The sequence below is a fragment of the Ruditapes philippinarum genome, unplaced genomic scaffold (genome assembly GCF_026571515.1).
Source record: "Ruditapes philippinarum isolate M1 unplaced genomic scaffold, ASM2657151v2 ctg4106_1_1_1_1, whole genome shotgun sequence".
Classification (NCBI taxonomy): Eukaryota; Metazoa; Mollusca; class Bivalvia; order Venerida; family Veneridae; genus Ruditapes; species Ruditapes philippinarum.
This window is the reverse complement of record NW_026860596.1, coordinates 100,288-123,467: the sequence shown is the minus strand read 5'-3', so window position 1 is coordinate 123,467 and position 23,180 is coordinate 100,288. Positions and strand designations below refer to the sequence as shown.

At 32.1% G+C, this 23,180-nt stretch overlaps 1 protein-coding gene across 1 annotated transcript; it reads left to right on the top strand.

The window, feature by feature from the left end:
- The first annotated feature begins 1,851 nt into the window (after nucleotides 1-1,851).
- On the top strand, nucleotides 1,852-22,007 carry LOC132712728 (protein regulator of cytokinesis 1-like). The gene is made up of 15 exons (XM_060695147.1): nucleotides 1,852-2,059; nucleotides 2,300-2,420; nucleotides 3,755-3,877; nucleotides 5,773-6,006; nucleotides 6,733-6,903; nucleotides 7,949-8,098; nucleotides 8,717-8,864; nucleotides 11,026-11,162; nucleotides 11,584-11,682; nucleotides 12,331-12,477; nucleotides 13,293-13,412; nucleotides 13,802-13,855; nucleotides 14,980-15,111; nucleotides 16,209-16,385; nucleotides 20,467-22,007. The coding sequence occupies exons 1-15, from the start codon at nucleotides 2,049-2,051 to the stop codon at nucleotides 20,560-20,562; spliced, it is 1,920 nt and encodes a 639-aa protein (XP_060551130.1). The 5' UTR covers nucleotides 1,852-2,048; the 3' UTR covers nucleotides 20,563-22,007.
- Nucleotides 22,008-23,180: the final 1,173 nt, after the last annotated feature.

Below are 23,180 nucleotides of genomic sequence, written 5' to 3'. Positions count from 1 at the left end.
TTGTAAATGTAGTAAGTCATGGATATACTTGTACATGTAGTAAGTCATGGATATACTTGTACATGTAGTAAGTCATGGATATACTTGTACATATAGTAAGTCATTGATATACTTGTACATATAGTAAGTCATTGATATACTTGTAAATGTAGTAAGTCATTGATATACTTGTACATATAGTAAGTCATTGATATACTTGTAAATGTAGTAAGTCATGGATATACTTGTACATGTAGTAAGTCATGGATATACTTGTACATGTAGTAAATCACGGATATACTTGTACATGTAGTAAGTCATTGATATACTTGTACATATAGTAAGTCATGGATATACTTGTACATGTAGTAAATCACGGATATACTTGTACATGTAGTAAGTCATGGATATACTTGTACATGTAGTAAGTCATGGATATACTTGTACATGTAGTAAATCACGGATATACTTGTACATGTAGTAAGTCACGGATATACTTGTACATGTAGTAAATCACGGGTAAACTTGTACATATAGTAAGTCATTGATATACTTGTACATGTAGTAAGTCCCTGATATACTTGTTCATGTAGTAAGGTACGGATATACTTGTACATGTAGTAATTTACAGGTAAACTTGCACATATAGTAAGTCATTGATATACTTGTACATGTAGTAATTAAGTCACGGCTATACGTGTACATGCAGTTAGTCATTGATAAACACTTGTATATTTAGTAACTTGCGGATATACTTGTACATATACATCTAGTAAGTGACGGATTTACTTGTACATATAATTAAATCACGGATATACTTGTACATGTAGTAAGTCATGGATATACTTGTACATGTAGTAAGTTCTGGATACAGTTGTACACATACATGTTGTAAGTTCTGGATAAACTTGTACATATACGAGTACATATAGTAAGTCAATGAGATACAAAACCACCAGTTAAAGAGCATGAAGATGTATCTGCTGCAAAAATTAGTGTTTGAATTTTAGAGAAAAAAAATTCTAAAATGCTTGTATGAAAAATACGGTAGTACGAGTATATTACCTTAAAAGCGAGTAACGCATGCTATAAATCATTGCTGAAAGGTTAAATTCTTAAAATAGCAGCATAATATTTTGATTTGGAACATTTTATTCTGTTTAAGTACACTATTCATATGTGTAAAATAATAGAGAAATTTTATGTAACAGCTCAAGAATCGACTATAAGATTATAGAAACAATATAATGTTACTGTTGAATATTTCTTAAAAGTATTTCATAAAAATATAAACTTTATACGCCTCAATTTGCAGATTAAAAAAAAGTTTTTTTTTATTCCTGTTATCAACGGTTTGTTAGAGATTTGTACTAAAATATTTAATAAGAAATTGCTCAGTTGTTGAGTTCATGTGCAAAGATCACCAATATATCATTTAATTTGATTGCACAGAACAAATAATAAGACAAGTCCTATGTACATGGTATCGCAGTCGACCGACGCTCCAATGTTATAGTTAAATATTTCTCAATTTCAAAGTAGTGTAGTTTACACATACACATATTGTCCCAGTCATTAAATTTAAGATTTTGAATTTACTGGCCCGAATTCAAGTTTTGAATTTATTCTACTATTTATTTAACTAAATTTTCTTAAAATTTGCACTGGCCCGAACTAATTTTCACTGGCCATGGGCCACTGGGCCAGTGCTAGATTCGACTGTTGTCCTTTGAAATTCTCAGCACAGTCAATTTTTATTTTCTAAAATTTCTGAGATACCGCAAACTGTTTAATGTCTTAATGATGTTTTAACTTCCTCCACTGTTCAAGATCGCTTAATTGGCTACTGGAATCCCATTTTGCTATCGGTAAAGCGCTGTCAGAGCCGTTTCGGTGAAATTATCAACTTTTCGCTAAAAATATTATTTTCGTAATTTGTGGCGGATGGCCTGACGGGAAAATTGTATCAGCCAATCAAAAATCGTATTACTGCGGGAAGTTTGAATCTGAAAGTGGCGAAAACTGTGAAAGGACAAAAATAAATAACTAAATAGTATACAAATCAAGCCATGGATCCGAGGTAATATTTGTTTTTCCTATGAAATAAACAAAATCGGATTAAATAACGGTATCCGATTCATAAAAGATCGGATGATATAATGAATTACGACAATATGGTTTATTGGTAAAAAAAAATCAAAGGAAAACATGGAGAAACATGCGAATCATAACTAATTTATCCGTTTATTTTCCATAATATCCCATATTGGCTAAATATATTCCTTTAATAATTAACAAATTACTTTCTTGTCATTTAAAGCAAACAGTTGTTGAAGTCTTTAGAGATGGCCATGGATAAATTACACAAGATTTGGGACCGCATTGGAATAGGAAGGGCAGCAAAAGAAGAGAGGAGTTCAATGGTGCTGAGACATTTGCAGGTACTACATGACATATGAAATAATAAGAAAAAGGCAAAGCGTCAAAGCGAGCTCGATTTTCTTTTACTGTCAAATAGTTTAAAATAATCATTCATTTTTATTTTACATTTTCCGTTTTAAAATTGTCATTCGGATTTTATACACTGCTTCCGTTTATTCTTGTTCCCCCTTTCTATGATGGTTCTTGTATAAGTGCGCAGGACACCAGTCTACGCTTTCGTTTTCAATCAGAGTACATCCGCTTTTATCGTTATCTTGTAATTCAAAAAGTTGCGATGTGTCAGTTCGGTTCTCCGGACGAAAGTTTTCAAAACCATCACTTAGCAGGTACTCTTGTTACCCTAAAGCTTGCTTTGCGAGCAGGCCCTTCGGGCCAGCTCATCGAGCTAGCTATTATAAGAATCTTACACCGGCTGCCGGTACAGACCGAAATATCTAGGTCGAGGGTAACTGTTTACAGCGGTAACGAGGCTCTGCCTAGTTTCTGCTAAACAGTTACCAGAGAGCTAGATATTCCAGTCTGTACTGGCAGCCAGTGTTTGATTCTTTTTCTTGCATATTAAATATCAATAAATTTCAGAACAGGAAATCATGAAAACTGTTATTCTTATTATCATTTTTTTTCTTATAGTAGCGTTTGAACTTGGACTTCATTCATAACGGTAAAATGAGGTCATCCTAAGAACGCAATTCATTCATAAAGGGCGCGCAGCAATGACGTCATTTAAAACACGCGACTTGTCTTACATAGGGATGTAAGACAGGGTTTTCTAGCACCGATGTAAATGGTAGATAATCCTGTCTGACATGCAAGAAAAATTAGTATCTAGTATTCTACCAGTAGAATTTAAGGCAAGATGAAATTCAGTTTTATATCATTTGTGTGACTGTTTTGGTTTTTTTTTGCTAATCATGTGAGGGATTGTCTGTTAAAGTAAAATATGTTTGTGTACTTGAAGTTGAAATCAGTGTTTATCATAGGAATCAAAAAACCGGGATTTTTTTTTCGAAAAGTGAAAATTTATTACATTTGTTGATCTTTTTCCTTCTTTCTTTGTGTAAAACTTCCTGTCTGCCTCTGAAAAAATACAGCGGAATTGTCAAAAATATGAAACATACATTCCAACTATAGATGTAAACTATTGACATGAAAGTTGATGTTAAAAAAAACAGTGAATTAAAAAAAACAACAATTACCAATAGGAGTTTTCAATCAAGCCTCTTAATTTATAAATACATGACAATGGTCGTAATCGTCATATCATTTTTTATGCATTCAGTGGTCTGCCACAGTATCTTTTGCAAATAAAAATTAAGCATGAAAATGATTTCAGGGACTGCTGGATGAGATGGTTGATGAAGAAGAGGGTTTAGAGAAACAGATAGTACAGAGGGTAGAAGATCTCTCTGCTGAACTTAAACAGCTTACTCAAGACCTTAATGTTCCAGAATTCAAGGTAATATTTTCTGTGTGCACCAAGTAGATTCACCCTTGTGGCAGAGGGATGCCTTACAGGGTTGAGGCATCAGAATTACAGCCACTGTTTATTCCTGTATGATTGGAAAAGATGACTCAATTGGTTTGAAATACTGGAGTCTGTACATCTCTTAGCTCTCGCAGGTGAGATGGTTTTGACCTCTGGTGTTGATTTAAGATTGTATTACCCAACGTTAGCCAAAATCATCTTTCCTGTTTTGGTGCCATGTGGCCTAAATTGTGTTGGTGAGACATAAAATCAAACAAACAAAAAAGAACAAGTAGTTTGGATTTTGATGATTCATTTTTGTTATTATATGAATAATAAATTTTTATATGCCCAAAAGGCATATTATGTTATACCCCCTGGCGTCTGTCCGTATGTCCGTCCGTTAGCAATTTGGTTTCCAGAGCATAACTTAAGTTCCATTTGGCCCACAATGTTCAAACTTCATAGGATGATTGTCCATATTGGGTAGAAGACCCCTATTGATTTTAGGGTCAAAAGGTCAAGGTCACTTTTACCTTAAAACTGAAAACAGTTTCCGGAGCATAACTTAAGTTCCATTTGGCCCACAATATTCAAACTTCATAGGATGATTGTCCATATTGGGTAGAAGACCCCTATTGATTGTGGGGTCACAAGGTCAAAGGTCAAGGTCACTATTACCTTGATACTGAAAACAGTTTCCGGAGCGTAACTTAAGTTGCATTTGGCCCACAATGTTCAAACTTCATAGGATGATTGTCCATATTGGGCAAAAGACCTCTATCGATTTTGGGGTCACTAGGTCAAAGGTCAAGGTCACAATTACCTTAAAACCAAAAACAGTTTCCGGAGCATAACGTAAGTTCCATTTGGCCCACTATATTCAAACTTCATAGGATGATTGTCCATATAAGGTAGAAGACCCCTATTGTTTTGGGGTCACAAGGTCAAAGGTTAAGGTCATTATTAATAACTTAAGTATTAATCAACCTACAGTTGTAAAATTTTATAGGATGAACAGCTAATTCCCATGTCTTAAAAATGCTTCACTCTTACTAAAAAAAAAAAAAACACGTTCGGGCATATAATGCTCCGCCTAGCGGTGCTCTTGTTATATTCTTGAATTAATGTGAATTGATCCTTTTTTGAAGGTCTGTAATACCATAGATAATTATGATAATAGTATTTGATATTGTATGTGTCAACAAACCATGAAAGAAAAACCAGTGATTTTTCTCACTTAATTGGGAAAAGGTCTTAGCCTCTTGATTTTTGGAAAAAGTATCACTAAAATCGCTAATTTGGGAAGTAAAAAAGCAAATTTAAGTTCAGATTTTTGGGAAAACTGCATGATTTTAAAGAAAATTTCAATTGGTAAGTGGCCTTTTATCGGAGCCTATTAAAAAAGCAGGAAAATCACTGAAAAAATATTGAAGTGTGAGATACACAATTCGGTATGACATACATAGTTACATACATACATAAGATCTGATATGACATAATACATATTATAGTAGACAATGAATTGTTCCAGAACAAAATATTATTGTCAATACAAATGTTCATACTCTATCAATAATAACTCAGTTTTTGAAATAACTACGGAATTGTGCCCATTGACTGTGAACTGGTACGTTTTAATACAGACATACCAAATCAAATTAGTTTTTGAATGCTAAAGATTACAAAAAAAAGAAAACCAGTGTGAAAAATATTTTTTAAATACTGACTTAAAGATACATGTATTTGATTTTTGAAGGCTTAAGTTTGTATAATTATGTTTCTGCTTTGGCTGCATTATGGCAACCTGTAGAATAGTTTGTATGTAAGTGATAACTTTTACATATAAATTATATTTAAATTATGTTTGTTTGTTTTTTATATAGAAAACACCAGGACAAGCAATTCTACAGGTAGAGAAAGAGCTAAAGACCAAAGTGGACACACTTAGGAAGGAGAAGAAAGAGCGTATGAAGATTCTTGCCAAGTTAAAGCAAGATGACCAGGTTTTATGTGATGCCATGTGTATGACACCATACTATATCCCATCAGGTTCAATACCGTCTGGTGAACAGTTAGAACAACTTAAACAACATGTGGAAAAACTTGCACTAGAGAAGGTATTTTATAGTGAACCTCTGTTCTTGTATACATGATGTTAAGCTCAAATTTAGAAGCGGTAGCTAGCAATCTGACTGAAGTTCAGATCTACTTATTTCTTACATGTAGATCTTATTCCCACTGTATTTGTTCTGTCTTCGTTGTGATTCAGAATTCCCGAGAAAGCTAGTTTTAGTATTGCAATCAAATTGTCCCTTACAGGTAGGCATTAGAAGAAGTATCAAACTATTGTTGTCCGTTAAAGTAAAACAAATTGTTGATTTTTGTGAGAGAAAAAAAAAGTTTTTTAATTTGAAAAACAAATTAACTGGAAATAATAGTCAATTTTTTATTGTCAAGATTGTTTTGCCAGTTTACCTGACAACTATATACACAACACCATGTTTGTTCTCGAAAAATTACCTACTTAATATTGGTTCTCCAGAGGTTAAAATTAGTATCGCTTTCAAAATTTTGGAAACTTGCTAATGATTGGTTGTTTTAGGCATATGAGGAGGTGGCAACCTATTGCTGATCGTCAGATCCTAATGCGTTATTTAGGAGCTGATTTTGATCAGATTGTGGTAGCTTTTTAATGCATATTCTTGTATACCATGATATTGATTGAATGTATAGACACTGACAAGACACTCATAATGTCTCATTCAGGCAGAATTTTCTGTGCGAAACAGTTTGCTTTTGATACTTTGAAAAATGATAGCATCACATTTTATTCACCAATCTAGAGACAGCGCTATGAAACATTTATCAAACAGAAGAAAGAGATTGCAGACCTGATGTTATTTATGGACCGCTCACCAGAGTCGAGCTTTGAGAAGGAAGTAGTTAACGAGGAGGAGGAGTCTTTCGCTCTGTCCAAAGATAACATGCATGCTCTAGATGCCCTAGTTGCTGAGGTAAGAACAGATATATATCTATATCAACATAATATGTAAATTATTTAATTATTTCAGCTAGTATTTTAGTTTTAATTACTGTAACCCAATTTATATTCGCGAATACAAAATTTCGTGTTTTGCCGAAGTCAGACATATTCGCGAATATTAATTTCCGCGTTTTCTTGATTTCCGAAAAAAAATCGCGGATTTAAAAGTCTGATGGGGCCGTAAAATCCATTAGCCGACTATCAATCTTCAATAATTGAGGTCATTATTGGTGTCTTAAATGGGATTAACAATATGCTAGCCTTGTATTGTATTTGTAAGTGAATTGTGATCACAATTCAGCAAAACCTTTTCTCTATATATGTACATGTACGCATCGTTCGTCTTCATTTCTAAACCTGTTGTTAAAAGGGTGGTTGATAAAAAATAAACCCTTAGAATGCAGGGATGTTTCGGCATTGTTTCTGCCTGATCATGATCTAGAAAGCACACCAGAAAAGCAATATTCATGACAATTCATTACTTCCTAACAGGTGCCCGTAAAATTCGAATATATCCGGTCAAGTAGCTTTGCATGAACAATGTCTAAAATAAAAATTTATTCGCGAAATCGTGCGGACTTATTCGCGCAAACAAATATTCACGCTTCGTGGCCATCCGCGAATAGAGCGAATATTAATTGGTCGCGAATATTCGTTGGGTTACAGTAATCAGATTTTTATGATTTCTTAACTAGATATGTGTTTTAAGTTTATATAAAAATCCATGATATTGGACTACTGTCACTTGAAATTAACAAAGTGATGGCAAACATAGTTATATCTTAGGAAAGTTGCTGAGATGTGAGCCTATCAGCTCCGTGATCATGAACTCCATGAATTCTTTTGAGGTCATAAGTTGCTCCATTTTGACTTTTTGAAGAATTGGTTTGTCTGAAAATTCATGTAGGTTAAATCATAGTGGTTAAGTTTGGCTCAAAGTCAAAGAAATTTTCAAATTAGAATACAATGTAATTTGTCCTTTTTCTTGTCTTAATTTGTTTCTGAATTTCTTGAAGCTTTTATCCAGTAAAACAAAACTGGAGATGACCGTGGCTAAGCTATGGGACAAGTTACATACACTCTGGGAAAGGTTAGAGGTTCCCAAACATGAACAGGAGTTATTTGAAAATGGTAAAGAAGGCATTAAACCTGCAGTGATAGAAGCTGTAAGTATTTGTAAAAAAGATGATTGTATCAGTATAAATCTACTATTTGCTGTCTTTGGATAGTAAAATACTGTTTAAATTGTGATTAGAATTATCACAAATTCAGATTACCAAAAAAATGAAAGAAATTTGTTTTTGTATTTAATTGAAAGCGAGAAGAGCATGCATGAAATCATTGCCAAAACTACTTAAAATTGCGGCAAAATATTTTATTCCAGAACAGTTTTTTCTGTTTACATACAATATGCACGTTTCTTTCATGAATCAATCATATTGAATAAATGCTGTGAAAAGGTCAATAAAACTGTATTATATTTACAAAAGACCATCATGCGATCAAGTGCAAGAAATGATAAAAAGAAAAATAGTGTGATCCAGTTTATAAGAAATGATGATATTTTTTTAAGTTATTGTAAACATTGCATTGCACTCCAGAGTTTAATTCTCTGTTTCTCATGTCTTTAATGCATTGATTATTTGTCAATAACTACAGTTATAAATTGTGAATTTTCAATTAACACTTGTGAAAAAAAGATGGCTTCTGTGAGTGTGACCTTGTTTTGGTCCAAAAAATGCTAGCAAAAAATACATGTAGTTGTACATTTATTTTGTTTCTAGTTAAATGAGGAGATAGAACGATGTGAGGCACAGAAGTTAGCACATATACAGAAGTTTATTGATGGTATAAGACAGGAGCTGGAAAATTGGTGGAATAAATCCTACATTAGTGCCAAACAGAGGAGTGAATTCAAATACTTTACAGATAGTAAGTTCAGATAAATTAGATATAAGATCATGTAATAAGTTTATAGATGTCTCACATGATTTGCAGTGTGATAAATTATTGCTTAGTTTGTCTCACATGATTTCAGGATGGTAAATTATTGCTTAGTTTAAAAAAAAGATCTGTTTAGAACTACAAAGTTTGGTTACTACTATTCTGAATTTCTATTCTAACCTTCCATGTTATAAGAATTTATTGCATGCTTTTCGGTGGTTTATAGAAATATATCAGTGATATAAAACTGGTAATTTCACTGTTTGAAACAGTGAAATTACCACTTTGATAATTTCACTGTTTTGAATTTAAGCCCCTTACGTTGTTTCAGTGAAATACCAGCGTGCACAGTACTGGGTACCAACTTTATGACGTGACGTCGTAAATGACGTCACATTGTATTATTATTTGGCGCGCTTTTCATTCAGTATTAGGTTTAATAATGTCTTTTTAAAACGTTTCTTTGCATGTAATAAAAAGAAAATTTGTTTAGTTTAGTGTTAGATTGAAACATATTTCACCTTGGGTTCAACACCAAAAGTTCATATTTCACTCGTGGCTGCGCCACTCGTGAAATATACCTTTTGGTGCTCACTCGGTGAAATATATTCCGATCTTACACTGAAATAAACAAATATCCTCTATATATTCTGGGAAAATGTAACAACATAGCAATATCAAAATTCAATCATTTCAACCCAACTATGTAAACAAAGTGCATATTTGTAGCTAGGTTTAATCAAGCAAAACAAAAAGTGTAAGTTGTTTCAATTTCCACAGTAATAGTTATACAAAAGAAGTCCAGTAAGTCAAAGATAAGGGGACTTGACAAAAAAGGCTTCTATACATTGGGTATTTGACTTGTGTATCAGGCTTAATTTACTGGCAAAATTTCCAGACGACATTTTTAAGTGGCTTACAAAAGGTGCAACAGAAGGAAAAGGCGATAACTTGACCGGATTACAACACATTATGATTATCACATGAACCAAGTGTTTGCTAGATCAGAACACTACCTTTAATGACTATTTCATAATACTGTATTCCTAGAAATGTTCGCGGATACAATATTTCGCGTTTTTCACAACGTCGGCATTTTCGCGGAGACAAACTTTCGCGGATATGTACTAACCGCGAATTCCGCGAATGTTAAGTCGCTACGGCCTAAATTACAGTTTTTGGAGGTTACGTTTTTGATGCATGACCTTGCCTGGTGGGTGCTTTAATTATTTTATTTCAAGTCACCCCTAAAGCGCAACGTTACTCGATACATTTTCATCTATTAATTACTCGAACAAGGACGGTTTCAACACTTTCATATTTCCTTACCTTTTTCATTATGTTATTAAGTAAGATTTAGTCAGACCAGTTAGCTTTTATTCTCATTTGAATAATAACTGACTCTATCTCCAAAATGTAGATACGTATTTTTTTACACATTATCGGACTGTACATCGCTTTCATTTAACAACATAACAGCTGTTTATCAATGTAGCACTTGATCGCTATTGTACTTTTATCAAAGGATTACACCTACTCCAAGCAAATGAAATCCAAGTCATTCAATGTTTGCAAACTGTAAATGTGTTTGTCAACGCCGTGACTAGCAAATAACGTCAATAAGCATGTTAATTACTAATAATTGATATTTTCTTTTTCAACGTGAAAACTAGTATCAATAACATACATAAATAATTCTTTACACATTTCTCTAAAACCTGTGTTTATATCTTGTTTTGTGTAAGTAGATTATAATAAATTTCTGCACTTTGGTTGAAGCTAGAAATGTTCGCGGATTTGTTATAAGTGACATATTCGCGGCTATAAAGATTCGCGGAATCATGCCTATCGCGAAAACCGCTAACTTAAAATGCGCGAAATCTTTTCTAGGAATACAGTATTTTGCAGAAGTTTATGAGTGTTTAAACACATCTTTCTATATCTCTACCTTGCACTATCCTCCAAAATCTATAATGACTAATAGTCTTCTTAGGAGCTCACCCATATGGGCAACCCAGTGGCGAGTATAAATATACTCAAATACACACACACCAGAAAAGGTGTGAAAATTTTCTCCAGATCAAGTGTCAAACAATCGAAGGGCTTTGACTTATGTATGGTAAAATGTTAATGATATTGTGTATTTCAGATAATTACACTGAAGAATTGTTAGCATTACATGAGAAGGAGGTAGCTTCTGTTAAAGAATATTATGAGAATCATAAGCAGATTCTAGAACTGGTCGGGAAAAGGGAAGTCTTGTTTCACAAAATGATTGAGTTTGAGGCAAGTATAAATTTTTATCTTTTTTTTTTATTATTATGAGTGGTGGGATAGCTTTTTAAAGACTTAAAGTACAACCTCTGAAGAAGTAAACCCCTTAAGAGAGATGAAGATTTTGGTTGTTTCTTAGAGTTGGTTCTCTAAAGAGGTTATCTATTTTGAAGTTTAACTATAGGAAGGATTGTTTCTAATTGCTCTACAAAGGGCCAGTCCACAGGGGTTGCACTGTAACTTGATTATAAAAATGGGTTTGTTACATAGAGATTCCAAACAAGTTATCGTATTTTGATGTATGTTGAGTTTAACCTAGGAGATGAAAAGAAAAGTGTGGAATATTTATTTAAAGTGTTTCAGATGGCTTTTAAATATACAGTTAATAGAAATACATGTAGAGGTATCGATAATGTGTGTTTGTACTTTACAGAAAAGAGCAAATGATCCAAACCGATTTTTCTCGGATCGAGGAGGAAAATTACTGCTGGAGGAGAAAGAGAGGAAAGCTTTGATGAAACAATTACCAAAGGTAAGTTGTCAACCTAGGTTCACTGTGCTTGACATGTCGAGGGATATATCTTATTATAACCTCACTAAGCTTGGGAAAGGAATTCTATACAAATGTGTTTGTTGGTCACTAAGTCTGCTTTTAATGGGCATCTTTCAAGGCCTGTGGCCGATTGGTTAAATCGTTTACCTCTTAACACTGCTGTGGGTTCCTGTCCTGCTAGGAACTTAGAATTATTTCATGTGAGCAGCTAATTTGACAATGGTTGTACTCAGGTGCCTGAAATACTGCGCTTTTTTCCTCCACTAGTGAAGCTGGAAAATTACCATATGACCATTACAGTAAATTGCTGTGACTGTACTTCGGCTCCAAAACCCTTTATTGTATTTGAATCAAACTTAAAAATTATATTATAGTTGTGTATACCTTGGATATCATATAACAGAGGTGAGATAAGGAATTCTTATCTGGAACATAATGATGCTTACTTAAAGTAGAAATAAGTAGTGACAAAAGTTTCCTTTAAAGACAGAAGCAAGTTACAAGTTGTATTTCATCAGTGAGCTTGGTGTTACTTGTAATTTAAGACTATTAGATATCATTAAAATCTGTAAGTTTTCAATTTCAACTCTGTAAATGTTTATGTTATATAATTGACATACTTTTCAGGTTGAACAAAATGTAAAAGATGATATTTTGTTGTGGGAGAAGGAACATGGACGAACATTCTTAGTGAACGGAATGTCGTTTATCAGATATATTGAGAAAACTTGGACCGACTATGAAGAAGCAAAAGTAAGAGAAAAGGAGGAAAGGGTATGAAGATTATAATTTTTTTTTACTTTAAAGAGATTTGTTATCATCACATTTTAAGATTGGATTGTAATTTTGTTTGCTTTGCGGTTTTAGAACATGCTATATGGTTTATTAATTCATTTTTAGCTTGTCTGTATAGTAGAAAAGTCTAGCTATTCTAATGGTTGCATCATTGTCATCAAGCAAAAATTTTAATGCAGCCAATTATTCTAATATTTTAAAAGGTATCATCATGTAACTTGGAATATTTGCTTATCATGACAAGCTGCAGTTGTAAGACTGGGCGTTATCCTGAAGGCAATATTTTTAGAGGTTATGTCCCTTTCTAACTTAATATTTGTAAAAATCAGTTATTAATTGGCGTAAACCATATTAACTGATGAGCATCAACAGTGCATGTGGTGCTTTTGTTGTATTTTGATGGTAAAATCCTGAAATTAATAATTTAGTGTGCTCAAATCAAAACAGAATTGTCAAAACAAGGGCTTCACAAAACTTTTTTGAGACATCAGAATTGCAGCCGCCTTTACCACTGCAAGATTGTAAGAGGCAATTATATTGGTTCGAATGACTGGTATCTGCACCCCTTAGCCTTAGCAGGTGAGGTGGTTTTGACCCCTGGTGTTAACACCCAAGGGTAGCAAAAATCATCTTTCCTGGTGCCATATGACTCAAATTGTGCTCACTGTATTTGCGCACCACAAAACCAAACAGACACAAACAGAACTTGAGCAGTTCTTTTTCTGTTTTTGCATAATGATTGTTACATTGTTTTGTTCAAAAAGAATGATCATGATTTGGTGTTTTTTTTACAGCAAAAAGCAAAGACAAAACTCATGAATGAAGAGATGATATTTGGAAGTAAGCCAAGTACACCAGTTAAACGAAGATTTCAACCGACCACTACACCTTCAAAAACTCCGAAATATAGAAAGGTAAACCTAAAAATACTTGTTTTCTTGTAAATATTATAGCCTACTAGCTTATAGAAGTAGTCTGTGAAGATTGTAATAAATATATCTATAATTAGATTTAATATGAAACATACCGGTAAATCATATTTGATACAAACAGATTTTCTTTATTAAGATAAATGGTATATTCTGATATCCACTTTATGTTTGACTTCCATTTCAAAATTTAATGATTGTTTTGAAATTTCGATATACTTCTCATTTTAAAATCAACTAAATTGTAGATTTTCATACAGTACCTATGATATGTTATCCCAGGCTAATTTTCCTTGTGTATATCTTATGACTGATTTATGAAAGGTAATAGTAATAAGACAGGTAAATAGTGACACAGTCTGTACTGATTTTAGATTGATAGTACATGTAGCAGTGGCAGTGGTTCAACGGTACATGTCAAAATTTCGGTATATATTCAGTAATTATTGAATGCAATTTGTTATTACTAGTTGTTACTGTTTCTTCTCTAACAAATTTCAGCTTCACATACTTTTATATCTACCAGCTAGAATGGTACTGCAAGTTATAAATATCTAGACTCCCTAGTTTCAGTTATATTTGCTTCGTCTCCATGTTTGGAAAAAAAGTTTTTCTGCTTATCCATTTACTTGAGCTGCTCGTTAGATACTAAAACTGCTCTTGAAAATTTCATCAACTTTAATGAAAACAAATTACATTATCTCTGGATGAATAATTATTAGTCCTTTAAAGTAATATCTTATTATAGAGAGAGAAAAAACTTGTGCAGGTATATCTGTTTTGCAGAAACGCAGTCGTTGTTGTTATGTAATAAAACTTTCACTATAATGCATGGTAGTACTCTTTCTATCACTTTACAGCTTTACATTATTCAAACACTGTTCAAAAGTTACATTATATCATCCATGTCAGTTGGCATCAGTGTCACACTTTGGTTAAAGTTTTGCGAGCATGTTGATATCTCAAAAACTATTGAAAGAAATGAGTAAAAACTTCACACACTTATTTGAGAGCATAATAGAAGTAATAGAAGGTCACTTTAACTCAGACAATAATTTTTACAAAATTATGGCCCATTTTGAACTTGGAAAATCTTACATTATCCAGGTTCTTGTTTTACTTTCCAGCACTGAGATTATTCATAGATTATTCAAGCACACCGTCCTACTGACAGCTTAGTCTTACAATAAGATATATTATATCTGTATTGTCTTTCAGAATAGAAAAATATGAAATGTTTTGACAATTAAGGAGCATCAGTTTTATTCTTACATTAAGATATTTACTGATAAAATTTTATTCTTACAGGCATTGGAATTTAAATATCAAACTGAGGAATTGAAAAAATATTGTACAACAAATTTACTTTTTTTATAAGTCAGAATATTAATTAACTGAAGCCCTGAAACACTTTTCAAGTTCATCTAATTGGAAAACATTGCTTAAATAACATGTATATCAATTAGAAGTAATATATGTGGTGTTGTAGAATTATTCAAGGGAAGCTTGATAAATACCTTTCCATTGACACTTGTACTGTTTACCATTGCAGATAAATGATTCAAAGACTCCAGCATCAGTGAGTAGAATGCAGCATACATCAGTATACCATTCCCCATATAGAAAAGCCCCAGTATCATCTGTACCTCATGCCAGTAAAGTCATGTCAGCTTCCAGTAAAACTGTAAGATTATAAAACTTTTATATTCTATTAAATGATTCAGTTTCTATTGAAAAAAGGTGTCTGAAGTTTGAATTGATGTATCATGTGAAAGATTTTTATTTTTTTTAATTTTCTGATTGGATTTTTTTTTTGATGAAGAAAGTTTTCACTGGATCTCAAAGCTCATCATGATTAAAATGGTGCATGCAATATTAATTATAAAAAAATTATTATTCATATCAAAATTTTAATGATTATATTTTTATGATATGTTACATTTTCATTTCTTCTTGTTAAAACACAAAAGTATTTTTGTGACAGATTTAATTGAGAAAAAAAAATCTGTGACTTGTTAATTTTATTGTAAAATGTACCTTTGATACATATACGTTAACTTTATGGTAAATAGTACCCCTGATGATATAGTGACGAGTATCGGAATGACAGTGATCAAGGGATAGAATCATTGATTGGGATACATTATTTTGATTCTAACACACAAAGTAAAAAAATAAATGCTGCCGTACCTGATATCAAGCTTAATAGTAGTTATCTTCAGCGCGTCGCATTTCAAATGGTTATGTCACATATCTAAATAAAATATAGAATGTCATCACTGATTTTATTGCATATTCTAACACAACCCGCATTTTTCCCTATTGAACATAGAAGAAGTGAAAGTGTGTGTTATTATGCTATAAAATCACTGTTTGATGTTCTATATTTAGATATGTGACATAATCATTATACACGTGACGTTACCACTAAAAATGTGACGCGCTGACAATAAGTACAAATCAGGCGCAATTTAGCTAACTATCATGTACGGCAGCATTTATTTGTTGATGTTGTGTTAGAATCAAAATAATATATCCAAATCGGTGATTTTGTTGCTTGATAACATCACTGTTTTGTCGTTCGGATGCGCATCATTATATCACTCGGGCTACGCCCTCGTGATATAATTCCCCGCATCCGAACTCCAAACAGTGATGTTATTGAGCAATAAAATCACAGTTTGGATATATTATTTCTTAAATAACACACACTTTCGGTCCTTCTATGTTCAGTAAGGAAAAATGTTATTAGAATATTTATTATTATTGTATTTGTTTCAGGCGCCTGGTTCCCGTAACAGGAGGAGGTCTAACAGACTGGCCCGTAAAGTTCTAGGCGAGAGAAACGAGGGTATAAATGAGACAGTGTTCAGTCATACTACAGTTAGCAGCAATATAAACACAGATTTTGGTGGGAATAATTCTCTAGCCTCGACCGGATCTTATCAAGATTTTGCTGTGTGTACTCTAGTTGTTATATATTCACTAAACCGTCCAAAATTCAAATTTGTGATGTTGCATTTTAATTTGTTCTAGTTGATACTGATATTCTTTAATATTTGTGGTACAAGGGCTCAATAAATCGTTACTTTAGTTTTATAATTCATTGATAGGTGTCAATAGTTTTCAGTGGAAAGCCATCTTTAAATTTAACCATATAAATCGCTATCTGCGTTATAGAGATGAGGGTTTATTTTGCGGTGATTTTTCTTTCTTTTTTTTTTCTGTCTTTGAAAAATGTGTTCGCTTAAAGAAATGAACATTATTTATATTATAGAACAAGTATTTTGAGATTACCAATGAGTAGGGGTAAATTATCATCTAGAAATTACTATTTGTATTGTGACTGTTCAGTTTCTAAGTAAAATCAGCTTGACATTTTGTTTGTTTGGAAACATGAATTGGTCAGTCTTGCAAAACCATTTTGGTATAAATCTGCTTATCAAAACATTTCAAAAAATAGATTAGTTTTATTGATCTGCCAAGTAAGTCATAAATGAAACTACATAGAAACTTTCAATGTATGTGCTAAACAGTGCAGTGACATATGTTTAATTTTTAACAAACAGTTCTGTTCCCAGGAAAATTAGTTCAACCGTCATTTCTATTGTGATGTACACACACACACAAAACAAGTCATAAGTCATAATTTTTGCTGGACATTGTTTTACCCGAGTTCTATATGACATAAAGCAAATCTAGATGAAAACTTTTATCTTGTTGATTTGTATAAAAGTAGTATCATTGAAATAAGCAATGTACAAAAGTTTAAACACATAAGTAAGGGGCATAAGATATTCAAAATATTACAGCTTGAATAATACTTTCTTTTTCTTTTTTGTTGTTAAGCAAAATTTGATCAATCTCTTTTAAAATGCTTTGATCTTCCAGTTACATATTTTTTTCTTTTCAATCTATACTGTTTTCCTTGTGATAAAGATTTTCATATAATTCTTTTCCTTAATTTGTAGCTATGTTTATATTTGGTACGTTTTAAAACTGCACGCCTCCAGATGAGCCAAAATATTTCAAGAACTTCTATCTTTAGAAAAATGTATTAAGATCTTTAGAAAAGTAAAAAGATTTAATATCTAATTAATTATTTACACGTTTGGTACAATTAATGACTGATTTTGCAGTATCAATCACTATAAATTCTACTACGTTACTAACACAGTAAGTTTTTTAGCTCGACTATTCAAAGAATATGAGAGCTATTGTAGTCGCCCCGGCGTCGGTCGTCTGCGTTGGTTAAAGTTTTTTGTAAAGTCAAATATCTCAATTATTGCTTGAGATATTCAATTGAAACTTACAATACTTATTTATAGTAACAATGTACATCAGATTGACAAGTTGGATAACTCTGCCTACAATATTGACAGAATTATGCCCCTTTTTAACTTAGAAATTTTGGTTAAAGTTTTTTGTAAAGTCAAATATCTCAATTATTGCTTGAGATATTCAATTGAAACTTACAATACTTATTTATAGTAACAATGTACATCAGATTGACAAGTTGGATAACTCTGCCTACAATATTTACAGAATTATGCCCCTTTTTAACTTAGAAATTTTGGTTAAAGTTTTTTGTAAAGTCAAATATCTCAATTATTGCTTGAGATATTCAATTGAAACTTACAATACTTATTTATAGTAACAATGTACATCAGATTGACAAGTTGGATAACTCTGCCTATAATATTTACAGAATTATGCCCCTTTATAACTTAGAAATTTTGGTTAAAGTTTTTTTGTAAAGTCAAATATCTCAATTATTGCTTGAGATATTCAATTGAAATTTACAATACTTTTTTATAGTAACAATGTACATCAGTTTGCAAAATTGCATAACTCTGCCTGCAATATTTGCAGAATTATTTGCCCCTTTGAAACTTAGAAATTTTGGTTAAAGGTTAAAGGTCTTCAAAGATATTTACTTGAAACTTTACACATGTACTTAGGGTCATAATTGGAGAGTCATAATTGTATGTCACTGACCAAGTTCCATAACTCTACTCGCATTTAGGCTGATTCATCTCCCCTTTTCTACTTAGTCTCTTGGTTAATGTTTACATGCAAGTTTTACATATCTCAATAACTATTAAAGATATTTATTTAAAACTTCACATATGCATTTAGAATCATAATTGTAGGTCACTGACCAAGATCCATAATTCTATCTTGCATTTAGGCTGATTTTTCTCCCCTTTTTCAACTTAGAAATTCATGGTAAAGTTTTGCTTGTAAGCTGTTATCTCCATAACTACTGAAGAGTTTATGCCTTTTTTGGGACATTTTTATGCATTCATAATAATAAAGCAGTGATTTACTTGATAAAACATCTTAATAACAAGCCTTTGTACCTTTTCGGTCAATTTTATGTATTCATAGGTAATTAGCATTATTATACTCAATAAAACACCCTTGTGACAATTTTTGAATAGTCGAGCCAATACTGTCCTCCGACAGTTCTTGTTATGTTTATTTTGACATTTTTTGGTTATTTACGTGGATGGTCAGTGCCATTTGCAATGTGTAAATTTACTTTTCTTTGTTCACTTACAATATTTTACTTTTAAATTTATTTTCAAAATTTTCATGAAAATTAGCATGAATCTGGAGGCATGCTGCTTTAAACCTTTCTACAAAACTTTTGGTCAGGCTGATTTTATGTTTTATTGAAATTTCTGTTGTATTTAATTGAACAATGCCGTTGTATTATACAGAATAAGTTGTCAGTGAACCATCACTCCACCTTGTCATTCAGCCCATCACCAAACACAAAAGGCTTTCATCATCTCTAATGTGTAAGACCAATTTTAGATAGTGTCTTTTTAGCTTGTGTTAATATGTATTATTTATAGTTTATTCCCCTTTTTGCCTGTAACTGTTACCCCATAAATTTTCCCTTCTTATTTTTATGATATGCTTAAAAAGAGCACTATTTATAATATTAAAAGGCCAATTTAATCAATTGAAAGGAAACCTATCAGTTCATGTTAAGAAAATAGTTTTAACTGCAAATTTAATCAGGATAATCAGAAAGTCTGGCTAAAAAAGGTAAAACACTTTTCAAGCACTATTCTTTAATTTAAAATGCATTCAGTTATACTTTTTTATACAATAGCCAATAGGTTTAAAAGGTAAAAAAGATGAGAGTTTTGACATAATTTGTAATAAATAAAAACAACGCAAGACAATAGAATACAGAGCTGCATATTAAGTACATATAAAATAATATTACAGTAAGTTTAAATGTAATGTAGCATGAAATTATATGTAAATAATATTAGGGTACATGTGTTCCATTATTGGGGGGAAAATTGAAAGAAAAACATTCTTTTAAAATTTAGTTAATTTACAGAGAACAGTTCCTGTTGTTTTATCTAATCTATTAATCAAATATGATAAGTTTTTCTAACACAATAATATCTGCATGTTTGTTTGTTTGACTTCAATGTTTAGTTGCATGGTATTCCCACCAAATTCTAGCTGTTTTTTTTTTTCTCACTGCTAACTTTTTGTTTCAGAGTTTTGTTAATAACATAAATGTTTTTGCAAGAGTGACCAATTTAATTCTTTTCATTTTTAAATGGCACTTGATAATTAAAACACAATTTGTTTTTGGTAGCTTATCTGTCATTTTTCAAGAGAGACAAATTGATTCCAATGAAGCAAAGCAAAAAAAATGCAAGATTTTACTGCAATGCTGTTGTTAGTCGAAATTCTTGATGATCTTTCAACAGATTTGCAATGGACTCTCCATTTGTTAGTTAATGGAAACTTTAATATGGTTCTACCAAATTTCGCTAAAGTGTTACTTTGATGGATAATTTCTTATATACATGATAAAGATAAGACATTTTATACAGTAGAAATGAAAAGCATTCTTTTGGCATTAAAATTGTTATTATTAAGACTGTGTTAAAAATTAAAATAAGTTTCCTTGCATATGTTAAATTTCAGCGTACCATAAACTGTCTGATGTATGTACTAAGTACACTAATTTGAAGTGTTGAATGTTTTTTCTATTTTTCAGGTGGGATTGAACCCCTCAGCCCGTCCCTATTGCCGCAGCTCTATCGCTCCCCCACATACAAGTCCTAGCAAACACAAGGACCATCATAGATTGTAAATACATTGTATTATGAATAATAGGCCACACTTGAATCATGGAGGAAAATAAAACTGTAATGCATACAGGGTCGGCTATCATCATAGTGAAGTGAGAAATGTGTTGTACCGCAGTGCAGCTTGTAGCCTTAACATAACAACATTGATATGAACATAGTCATGAAGTCATACTGATTGATATACAGACTGCCTGATAGAATGTGACACTAAAATAACAAAATGTTATCAATATTCAATGGAACTTAACTATTGAACAAATGCCCAGTAGTTACCTAAATATCGGATAATGTGATAAAAATGCTCTTCATAAAACCAGAAATAAAGAAACTGTTACTATGGTAATAGTAAATACGTTGTAGTCATTATGCAAAGATGTTTTGTTCTGGTTTGCAGAACATTTATAAGAAAGAGACTTTCACATTTATATTTATCAAAACCTAGAGATGGCGGTAATCATATGGGCAAGGTGTTCTACATGTTACATAAGCAAAACATAATCCCTCTAAATGTCAGTGTTACAGTGTATGAGCATCAATGAAAAATTGTTCTTCTTTTACTGATTTAGTATTGAACCCTCATTTATTGAGTATGCCCTGTAAAATACTGCTTAGATTCTGTTATTTTCTGTCTTTCTTGCACAGTGTTTTCCTCTTCATACTTTTTCCTGTCAGTCTGACTCTACTCTGCTGTTCTACTGTTACTGTATAGTCATCCATTTATTATTCATTTAGAATATCACATGCTTGTGTTTTACAGGTCTTGTTTTTAAGGAGTATTTGCTTTGGAAAAAGGGATCTGCGATATGCCGTGGAAGAAAAGATACTTTTTTTACTGTATTATTTTGAATGTATATTTGTATTATATATAAAGGTTGCTTGAAATATTTATTTCTTTTGCAATGTAAGAGAAAATAATTTTAATATGTATGTAAGAAATGGGCATTTATTGGATAATAATTGTTTTAAGTGGTAAGTTTTTAGTTGACACTGGTTAATAACCCAAGCCTGCTTGAAATGATCTTGTCATTGTAATCAAAAGGAGGATCCAGTCAACTTCTATCAGATCATACTTGTTCTTTAGTCAGATATAGTTGAATTGTTTCCATATCACAAGAATTTACCATCACACTACATTATTTTGATATATATCGTCACTGGAGTGCGATAATGGGTTAACTCCTTAAATAATTATGATAGGAGTTAACCTGTTACTGCACTAAGGTGACGATATTACCATTGGCAAGACTTGTGACCTTCATTGAAGGGTCAAGGTCATTGTGTTTTAAGTTAAGAAAGTAGACCAACTTGTTGCTAGGATTTTAGTTTTTACTTCTTTAAATCAGCAACTTATCAGTTGCATTTATCCAGATGTTTACATAGGAATTGTTAATTTCTTTGTTTAAAATAATTAATTACATACAAAATGTTTAGTCTACATTCCATTATGATATACTGTATAAGTAAAAAAGGTTTCTATAGATGCAATTTGCCTCTCATTACAGTTAAGAAATTATTTATATAGTTTAACATTGGCATAGATTTCTGAAAAGAAGCATTGTTTGTTTACAAAAGGTCAGTAGGTCTACTCAAGCGTGATGTTGTGGTCACCTGAGGTGTTCCTCCACCAATAAAACTGGAAAGTCTCTGCATGACGTGTAACATGAACCCTAACTCTAAAACTGTTTTAATGAACTCATACCAATTGATATAACTACTTTGAATGAAGAGTGAATTGTGGAAAAAGAGAACACATCTAAATGCTGGTGTAATTGTATTGAAAAATTAATTTTAATATGGTAAAATGTAGGTGAGTGCAATTTTTATATGTAAATATTATTTTAATTGTATGTTGCAACATGTATTGTTTTGTAAACCTTTTATTTGTAATATGGTGCTTAACTGTGTGAAAATAAGGAAATAAATTTTGTAATAATGTTCGGGCTGTAATTTCCTTTTTAGCTCGACTTTTCTATGAAAAGGGGAGCTATCTTACTCGCCCCGGCGTCGGCGTTGGCGTTGGCGTCACACCTTGGTTAAGTTTTTCGTACCACCCCACTTTATTTCAGAAGTATTACAAGTATGGCTTTGAAACTTACCATACTTGTTCACCATCATAACCTCCATCTACAGACAAGAGTACATAACTCTGTCAAGGTTTTTGACAGAATTATGGCCCTTTTTTGACTTAGAAAGTGTATTGAGCTTGGTTAAGTTTTTTGTACCACCTCACTTTATTTAAAAACCATTGGAGGTATTGCTTTGAAACTGACCATACTTGTTTACCATCACGACCTTCATCAACAGACAAGAGGACATAACTCTGTCAAGGTTTTTGACAGAATTATGCCCCTTTTTGACTTAGAAAATACATTGAATATGGGTAAAATCCACTTATTGCCTTAACCCTTTGAGATATTGCTTTGAAACTTTTAATGCTATTTCACATCATTACCCCCATCTGTACGCAAGAGAAGGTAACTCTGTCAAGGATTTGTTTTAAAAATTAAGGCCTTTTATCGACTTAGAATCTTGGTTAAGTTTTTAGTACCAGTCCACTTTTTGACTGAACTGTTTGAGATATTAATTTGAAAGTTGGAATACTTGTTTACAATCATGATTC